General features: G+C 37.9%; 1 protein-coding gene across 11 annotated transcripts in view; it reads left to right on the top strand.

The window, feature by feature from the left end:
- Positions 1–10,235, top strand: part of LOC115216500 (phosphatase and actin regulator 1) — a 343,004-nt gene that overhangs the window by 205,721 nt on the left and 127,048 nt on the right. For all 11 annotated transcript variants that reach the window (XM_036506369.1, XM_036506363.1, XM_036506364.1 and 8 more), the window contains one exon: positions 7,167–7,322. In XM_036506369.1, coding sequence (XP_036362262.1) covers positions 7,167–7,322 — 156 coding nt within the window. The remainder of the gene's footprint in view (positions 1–7,166; positions 7,323–10,235) is intronic.

Below are 10,235 nucleotides of genomic sequence, written 5' to 3'. Positions count from 1 at the left end.
ATCGCTTGACGACCGATGTGTCTGTGTCCCCATAAATTAGTGGTTTGGCCAAAGAGACCAATAGACTTACAAAGAATAATTCCTGAGGTCAATGTGTTCAACTAAAGGTGGTGCTCCAGCATGGCTGCAGTTGAATGACTGAAACAAGTAAACAAATAAAAGAATATAGTTAATTGAAATGATCAGTGGTAAAATAATAAAATTGCTACTGCAAAGTCAACAAATGGATTGTGTTATCCCCTGTTAATTGCTGATTATAGAAAGGCTCATATCTATCGTGAATTAGCTGCAGTAGTATTCCATATTGTCTTTTGGCCAGTCTTCATCCTACAACCTCTTGTACTGTTACAAGCAGTGTTCTAGCTAGCCTAGTGTTTTCACTTCCAAAGAAAGCAAGATTTCTCTGCTACTGCAACAATTACTGTGGGTTTTTTTGTGTTTCTAGAGAAGATATAGATATTAACATCCTTGATTCTCTTTGAAACCATGCTGAATTGCCAGGCATACAAGTGGATACTTTTAAACATCTATTCCTCTTCCTCCTTCAGTATCACCACTAGTATTTATTTACCATGTAGAATATAATAATCCTATTCATGGTTTTGATGTCCTGGGAGCTCCAGTATTACAATTGAGGTGGCAGAGATGATGTTCTGCACTGGTTTAAAGTAACAACAACTGTTTATATTTCTCTCTAGTGATTCAGCTGCAGCAAAGTCCTTAAAACTAATAGAACATTGGGGTTTCTCTGAATCCTTGCTGTATCCCCACACAGATCAATCATAACACATTGTTGCTTAATCCTAAGTCAACTCTGATCAGGCATTCCAGTCATTCATCTTGTCTTTAAAACAAGGTAGTTCAGATTACTTTATGTAACATGTTCCATCTTTATGTTTGAGATAGCAGGGTAATATCTGTAGTTGCTATTTTAAGCAGGTCAAGTGACAATATACTAGATTCCTTATTGGCATGGACTTTGTTCAGTTTTGCTCTACCAGTGAGTTTGTGTGACAGATCAGTTACCCATCATACATAATAAAATTAAGTCTCTGAAATGATTTTATTGCAAAAATAATTATCTACTTACTAGAAGTAGAACTTCAGCACTCCTCACTCTATTCCCTGAATGTCAAGAAACTGAAGTTTTAGCCATAAGAAAGCAGCTCTAAAATCACCTGTCCATTTAATTCCACCTTTCAAGTTCCATGGGACTCAGTAATCAGGGTCAGTCCTGGTGTTAGTTATTAAGCAGGGATTATGTTGCTCTTGAAGCAGATTCAGAGGTTCTCTGAATCATTTTCAAGAAAAAGAGACAGAAAGAGAGTCATGATAAGAATTTCACTTCATTGCTTTAGTTGATGATATCATTTGTGGGGGACCTGGAATGCTGATGTGGTTTGCATCCTGTAGAGAAATATTAAATACAGTGTGATACATATTTGATCAAACTTTTAATTAAATAAACTTCTTTGGTTTTGCCCCCAAAACTAAAACCATGGCTAGATGTCTCTCATCCTTTGAGTGGCTACTGTTGAAAATGAAGTTGACCTTCCTTATGTAGTCACTGCCTGTAAGCTGTGTATCAATAAGGACAGCCATATATAGTCTGAATAAGTTCTGATGACTTTTGAGGTGGTATTTGGTTAAGTTAAGAAGTAGACATTTAGAAATGGATACTTTGACATATGATTGTTGGAAATATTTAGGGTGTTTCTTGGATCTGTTACAGTCTTATCTGTTTTGGACAGCTCATCTGGGACTAAATTGTCTAGTTTTTCCTTACATAATGGACAATGTATGTGATTTGGGGAGAAATATAGCTGCTATTTCTTGCAAGTTAAATGAGTCTGTTGAGACCCCCATCCCAGTGGCTGAAGCATGGGTGATCCTTTATAAAGCAGGCTACTTCAGGTAGTTTCTATGCTCATTGTTACAATATGAGGTGGTATCAAGAAGTTCCCAGACAAGTTCTTTAGCATGCCAACAGATGGCAGCACATTTTTGCATGCGCAATGAGAGCTCACTGTAACCTTCATGAGGCAGTGTGCTGAATGACATCACTGTTGTGAAATTTGTGTTTTTATGATCATATGTAATTTTGCATTAAACTTGGGAAGTCTGCTGTAGAAACATTAAGCTTATGGTGATGAGACAATGGGTTATACACAATGTTTCAAGTGGCACGTTTAATTCAAAAGTGGAAGAATGTTCCTAGAAGACAATGAGTGATCTGGAAGACCTGCCAAATGTGTCACCTCCAGAAATGCGGAGAAAATTCATCATCTTGTACATGAGGATCATTGGAGGACAATTATCGACATTTTGAAGCGTTTGAGGGAGGACATTCAATGAAAGCAAACCAAATCTATGGAAGGTGAAGAATTGGATTCTTCATGATAACAATGAACCATGTCACCAAGCTCTCCTCACTCGTAAGTTTCTTGCCAAACACAACATGGTATCGCCTCTGCCCTATTCGTCAGATTTAGCCCTGCAGACTTCCATCTTTTCCTGAAGATAAAAATGCAGCTCAGAGGTTGCCATTTTAACACCAATGTCAAGATCAAATGCAAATTGCAGAAGGTCCTCAACTCGCTTACAGAAAATGACTTCTAGGCCAGATTGCAAAAGCAGCAGGAACACTGGGATTGGTGTATTGCTGTGCAATGTGACAATTTCGAAGAAGATGGTGTTAAAACTTACACAAGCTATTTTTTTATTAAACATAACTAGTTCGGGAACCTTTTGATACCACCTCATAAACCAAACACCAGTTGAATTCAGTTGATCACAATCATTCTTAATTCAACTTGCTATCTGGTTATCTAAGTGCCATATCATACCACTATTTACCCTTTCAAGCTAACCTATTTTATTTTCCATGATCCTTCTTTATCTGATATAATGGTATAAAAGTAAATGCATAAATGTTAGATATTGAGAGATAGTTGTGAAAGCCAGTGTATGCCAGAGGGATATGTGAAAATCAATTATTTTTGTTGACGTGATGCATTTTACTAACACCAAAATATTTATACTGAGAATTTGTATGTTTTATTCATAGAAAAATGTGAGGGGGTTCTCTAGTTGAGTTGGATAAAATATTAAATTATTCTTGTTCATTGTGATAAAGGTAGTAAATTGTTTTAAAAACTAGGCCGTTACTATCTTTTTCTCTTGGTTGAACCTTTTATCTCTTCTCAACCCTATTTTTATGATTCAAAGTTTAAATTTTATCTTTCTATTTTCATGCAAATAAATAGTCACAATTGTTATACATAGTTGTGTGGTTAAGAAAATTGCTTCTCAACCATGTACTTTCAGGCTCGATCTCACTCCGTAGCACCTTAGGCAATTGTCTTCTACTATAGCCCTGAGCCAGCAAAAGTCTCGGGAGTTGACAGAAACTGAAAGAAGTCTGTTGAACGTGTATATGTATGTAATGTTTGTATATAGACATAAGTTTTACAAACCTGTAGGTTAGGTATTGTCTATGTGGCTGAGAAATTTATTTCACAATTGTGATTCAGGGTTCAAAACCTTGTTTGTGAAATTTGAGATACGAAAACTGTAGGGAAGCCTGGTGAAAGTGGTGGGTATGACCAAACAACTACACACAGATATACACACATAAGCATCAATATGGATGGAAAATGAATTTAGTGCATTGAACAAAAATCCCTGTATTGGTATATCTTTTTTTTTGTTACCTCATTTACTTTTGCCCTTCTTTAATAGGATGATTAAATGAGTACCAGATAAAATACTGAAGCTAATATAAATAACAAAAGCCCCTGAAGTGTGTGACCTAGCATGATTGAATTACTGTGAAGAGCAAAAGAGTAACATTAAGAATACTCCTTTATAAGTGGCCCTGCTTGCTTGCATTGACCAGATGAGTCTATTTTGGGCAGTTTCCTATGACCAAATACCCTTCCTGACATCAACCACCACTTGTTTTCAAGAAAAGTAATAATTTCCCTGTCTACAGAACAAAAACAGCCCAGACATGTTTTGTCTGGAAACAGATAGCACCATATGAATAGGTATTTTGTTTACAAAGATTGTGCAGTATTTCAAAATACATCAAGAAACTGAGACATGCTTACATGGTTGACTTCAAGCAAGCAACACTGTCAGCGAAGCTATTGTTTACAACCTTTGAATTTGAAGGAAATACAAATTTACTCACATGCATGCACACACACGCACGCTCGCACACACACACTCTCTTCTTAACCACATAGACAGACCTAATATGCAGGTTTGTAGAACTTATATAAATGGAAGTGTCTTGGCATGACCAGGAACATCTAACAGTATACATGCATACATCATCATCATCATCATCATTTAATGCCCACTTTCCCATGTTTGTACAATTCAAACAGAATTTGTTGAGGCAGATGTCCTTCCTGTTGCCAACCTTCACTTGCTTCCAAGCAAGGTAACACTTCCCAAGGCCAGACCTGTTGTTCATATTTCACAAACATCACTTGTATGATAGCAATGCTTATTTATAAGCATTCCATGATGAAAATATGAGAGTACATATGCACACATACATACACACACACACACACGATGGTTCTCTTGCAGTTTCCATTTACTAAATCCACACACGAAGACCTGTTGAGGCAAGCGAAGTCGAAATCGAATTCAAAATTGAACCAATCTTATGACTGGCACCCGGCAGTTGCCAGGGCCGCTGGACTGACTCCTGTGCAGGTGGCAAGTAAAGAACCACCATTTTGACCCTGTGCTTGAGGAGATCCATTGAGTCAAGGACACCAACATCAAAGATCAATGGAATCTGCAGTTGTGATCCCTGTGCTGGTGGCACGTAAAAAGCACCATCCGAACGTGGCCGATGCCAGCACCACCTAGACTGGCTTCCGTGCCGGTGGCACATAAAAAGCACCAATCCGATCGTGGCCGTTGCCAGCCTCGCCTGGCACCTGTGCCGGTGGCACGTAAAAAGCACCCACTACACTCTTGGAGTGGTTGGGAAAGGCATCCAGCTGTAGAAACACTGCCAGATCAGACTGGTGCAGCCTTCTGGCTTCCCAGATCCCTGGTCGAACCGTCCAACCCATGCTAGCATGGAGAACGGACGTTAAATGATGATGATGATGATGATTCCCAGAGCTTTGGTCAGTCAAGACTAATAGAAGACACTTGCCCATGGTGGTGTGCAATTAAACCGATCCCATGACTATATGGTTGGGAATCAAGCTTCTTAGCCATTCAGTCACATTTGTGCCTATAAATATAAACACACATTCATACACGCATGTGTGTGTGTGTGTGTGCGCACTGAAAAGTTCATAGGCTGACTTTGAAGGAGTGATGCTAGAGTTGTAAAATCTTGCCTGCATTAATTTCAACTGTGCTTTATAATAACTGCATTGTTTTTTCAAGGTAAACTCATTGCTACTAGTTATTTCAAAAGTAGCTAGTAGCAACAAATTTGGTATGCTAGTATTATGAAGTACCTGCAGAAAAAAGGTTTAGCCCCCAGCAACATTCATGCTGACATAGTTGCTACATTAGTGGGGGATGCTCCAGTTTTATCAACAGTGCAAAAGAGGACAGTTGAATTTAGGAGGGGAATGGTGAGTCTTGAAGATGACTCAACATCAGGACATCCTACAACTGCCACCACTGAGGAAAACATTGATCGTGTTCACTACATGATGCTGGATGAGAGGCAACTGACTATAAATCAAATAGCCAATGTTAGCATATCCCATGAGATAGTTGAGAAGATTCTGCACAATGAACTTGGCAAGATGAAGGTTTCTGCTGGGGTGGGTGCCATCTCTTCTGGATGCCTGATCAAAAGCACACTAGGCTGACCACATCATGTTTGAGACAGATCCAGCTGGCTTTTTTGAGCAGTTCCTAACCCATGATGAGTGTTGAGCTCATCACTTTGAGTCAGAGACAAAAAGATAATCCAAAGAGTCTTGTTTCATCAGGACAATACTCCGGAACACAAGTCTGGTTTCAATAACTGTTGTGTGTGACTGTGACTTTGAACTGGTTGATCACCCTCCCTATTCTCTATTCTTTGTTTCCTGACTATCATCTGTTCCCCAACATGAAAAAACACTTGGCTGGGAACGAGTATCACAATGGTGATGATGTATCTGCTGTTGATGACTGTTTTAAGCAACAGGATTAAAGCTTCTTCTCCAATGAGATCCAAGCACTGCAACACTGATGGAAGAAGTGTGTGGACTGCAAGGGGGACTAGGCTGGAAAATAAACCTTATTTGGTCACATTCCATGAGAATATCTTGATCAGCCCCCTGTGTGTGTGTGTGTGTGTGTGTATATATATACGTAAATATACATGTGTGTGTATACACACACATGAATACACACATGCATGTGTATACACACACCATATATGTGTATATAAAGAATAACAGTACACAACTGGTACTTAAATCTATTGACCCCGAAAGGATGAAAGACAAAGTTGACCTTGGCGGAATTTGAACTCGGAGCGTAACACCAGGTGAAATACCGCTAAGCATTTTGCCTGGCGTGCTAACAATTCTGCCAGCTCACCACCCTTTAGTATTCATAGAATATTACACCGATGATGATATATTTATTGTATCCTCAGCATAAACATTGTGAAGGTATGTGGCCTAGTTGTTGTGATTACTAGGCTACGCATCTTCTTGATAATATAGTTGTGAATATTAGTCTATACACTATCATCATAAGGTTGTCAGTTTAATTCCTGAACAGAGTTGTGCATTGTGTCCTTGTGCAAGGTACATCATTTCACAGTGTCCTAGTCTATTCAGCTTTAGCTGCAAACGAGATTCTTAGATCAAGGTTCCTGGATTGCTGTATTTGCAGTAATTTCACTATTTATTTCAGATTTTCAAAGCCAAAATTATGATAAATGCTTAATTTGGTTAATGTTTCAGGCTATATAATTCATGGAATGTAAAATTTAACCATTGGAGTTAGCTTATAATCAAACTTCTTTCAAGAAACATTTAATTAGGAAATGCATCATATTACTATTATGTGCTTAATTATTTTCTTAAATTGGCTATTTGTGTGACTTTAATTGTTCTCTTAATTTAAATGACTGTCTTATTTAATGAGTTTAAAATTTTAATTTTATTTTGTTCTAGATAAGAGAAAAAATGGAGAAATGAAATCCAGTTCATTAGGACCAAAAACACCGCCTCCAGAACGGAAAAGTAAATTTGCAGCCTTAGGGAAAATATTTAAGCCTTGGAAATGGAAAAAAAAAAAAAAAAGTGAAAACATTGTTCGGAAAGCTGTAGGTAAGTAAATTTGATTATTTAGTTAACTTTTTAACAAATATTGCAAAAATAATTAATGCCAATTAACACAATTCATAACACCAGTTTATGATCTGATGGAATTTGAGACAAAATTGTAAATTCCATATGTAAATTCCACTTGACATCAAAATTTACAAAATATGATTGTATTTTGTTGTTGTGCTTTTCTTGTTTTTGATGAAAAAGGACTAAATATAATAAAGGTCAGTGGATACTACATATGACTGACATGTGGTCTAGATACACAGTGTCAGTTTTCATTGCTTGAAAGAGACCTAGTGATATGATTAATGCTTTGATGAAAAACTGGATTGGCATTTGAAGTCATGGGGCATTGATGATGGATAATGGAGGAGAATTCAACTCCGAAGAAATGCGTGAGATCACTTCAATCCTAAATATACGTATTTGTACCCTGGCTGGAATGGTTTGTGTTAGAGTGTTTATGCCATCACTGATATGATGTTGGAGAAACTAGCAGCAGACAATTCACAAGTGGATTCTGATACTCTGTTGGCCTGGGCCAACATGGCAAAGAACTCATTACAAATGTGGAATGGTTTCGGTAGCCACCAGTTAGTATTTGGCAAGAACCCAAATGTACCAAATATAATGCAAGCGGGGTTACCTGCTTTAGAGGGAAGCACAACCAGTGAAACATTCTTCAAACATCTGAATGTTCTGCATGAGGCACGGAAAGCATTCGAACAAATGGAAGCTAGTTGAAGGATTTGGTGGACTTTGAGGTCAAAAGTGAGAGCAGCAGAACAGATGTATGAAAATGGTGATAATGTGTTTTACAAAAGAGAAGGAAAGGAGTAGTGGTGAGGTCCTGGTAAATTAGTTTTTCAGGATGGTAAAGTCATGTTTGTTAGACATGGTAGTGTATTTGTCAGTGTCACCTAACAGACTATGCAAAGTGGGTGGATACACGAAAGAAAGTTATCCAAGGGTAGAAAACAATGACAATGACACAAACTCTGCCAGCAGCCAGGTAAGCATCTCGAAATATCAACTGAATGTGTCAGAAAAAGTAGGTGTAGGTACTTCACATGACCATAAAAGTGACAATGGTCCTAAAAATGATAGTAATCCAAAGAATAGAATCTTATCAGAGTGAATCAATGTATTCAATATAAACTGCCAAAGTCTGAGGAATGGACAGATGCTGCAATATTAAGCAGAGCAGGTAAAATAACAGAAAGGAATAAAAAGATGGTATAATGTTTACAATGAGGTCAACAATGAAATGCAAAGCATTGATTTAGACTGTGTAGAGTGGAAAAGTTTGGACACACTGAAACCTGTGGAAATAGATGTTACTGTGGATGATAATAATCCAAGCAGTGTAATAGCCAAACAAGCCGAATTACAAATGTTGTGAGAGTTTGAAACATATGAGGAAATGAAAGATAGTGGACAAAATACCATAAGGTGGGTGATTATAAGTAAAGATGGTAACATCAGAGCTCACCTTGTGGCATAAGGGTTTGAGGAACTGTTATTTATACCTAAGAATAGCCCGACTGTAGGAAAAGGAGTTATGAGAATACTTCTTGTTCTTGCAACAAGTAAAAATTGCAATGTAAAAACCACAGACATGAAGTCAGTTTTTTTTTTACAAGGCAAGGAACTTCTGTAGGAAGTGACACAGAAAAGTTATGTCTGGAAACTCAAATATGGATTATACGGGCTTAAGGATAGTGCAAGACAGTTTTATTTGAGCACGAAAGATGAACTTACTAAATTAGAATGTAAACAGTTAAATTTGGATCCTGTCGTGTTCACATTGACAAAAGGTGGAAATCGGCTTGGAATCATATGTTGTCATGTTGATGATTTTCTCAGTGCTGGTGAGAAGATGTTTGAAGAAATGTTAATGCACTCAGACAGCGATTTCTAGCAGGTAAAGTTGAGGAAGGAAACTTCAGGTACATCGATTTCCAGATACAGCAAAGAACAGATGTAATAACACTCAATCATATGTACAGAAATATGTACATTCAGCATCTGTACAGAAATTGGATCATCCACAACTAGATCCTATACATGCATCTAAGAAACAACCTCAACGGAATGCAGGCAAACAGTCCCAGTTCAGGAAGTTAGTTGGTCACTTGAACTGGCTGGTACAAGGGTCACATCCAGACATGACCTTTGAATTAATTGATCTAAGTACAAAACTGTCAGAAACATCTGTTGCTGACTTACTGGGAAAATTGAAGGTTATAAAGCTTGTTCAGTCATTCCCATCCCTGCAAGGAAAGCTTACAGAAGACTGGGAAATATTCCTATTCAGCGATGCAGCTTTAGTGAATATAAATAATGGCAAAGGGAGTACTGGAGCACACCTATTGTGGATTAAAGATTGTCTTGGAAATTGTTGTCCAATCTACTGGAAATCCAATAAAATCAAAGGAACAGTTCGATCCATTATATCTGCTGAAGCCTTAAGCTTGCAGAAAGGATTGGTATCAGCAATATACTATAGAAAAGTCTTAGAAAACATTTGTGGGATAGGTGAGAAGAGTCTACCAATCACAGAACGTTCTGCTACCACTCATAGCACGCTTTAAAAACTGTTGAAAGACGATCTGTGCTCAGTTTTTCTCTCTTCTTTGCTTACTCTCTCAATATATGTCCTCCCTCTACACGGAGTCCTTTCTACAAAGGAAGGTCATTATATGAGTTATCTTCCTTACATCTTAACAACATCTCCTACATCTTAATCTTGTAAGAAATGCAGAAGAACCTAGGGATAGATGTGTGGTTGGTGAGAGCTGTTCACACTATGTGCTGGGATGTTGTCAGCAATGAGTATAGCAAAGAATTTAGTGTACAGGTAGGAGTTCACCACAGATCGGTTCTCAGCCCCATTCTTGTTCCTCCAGG

The sequence above is a fragment of the Octopus sinensis genome, linkage group LG10 (assembly GCF_006345805.1).
Source record: "Octopus sinensis linkage group LG10, ASM634580v1, whole genome shotgun sequence".
NCBI classification, from domain to species: Eukaryota; Metazoa; Mollusca; class Cephalopoda; order Octopoda; family Octopodidae; genus Octopus; species Octopus sinensis.
Note: the sequence above shows the minus strand (reverse complement) of the source record. Positions and strands in the feature narration are given on the sequence as shown.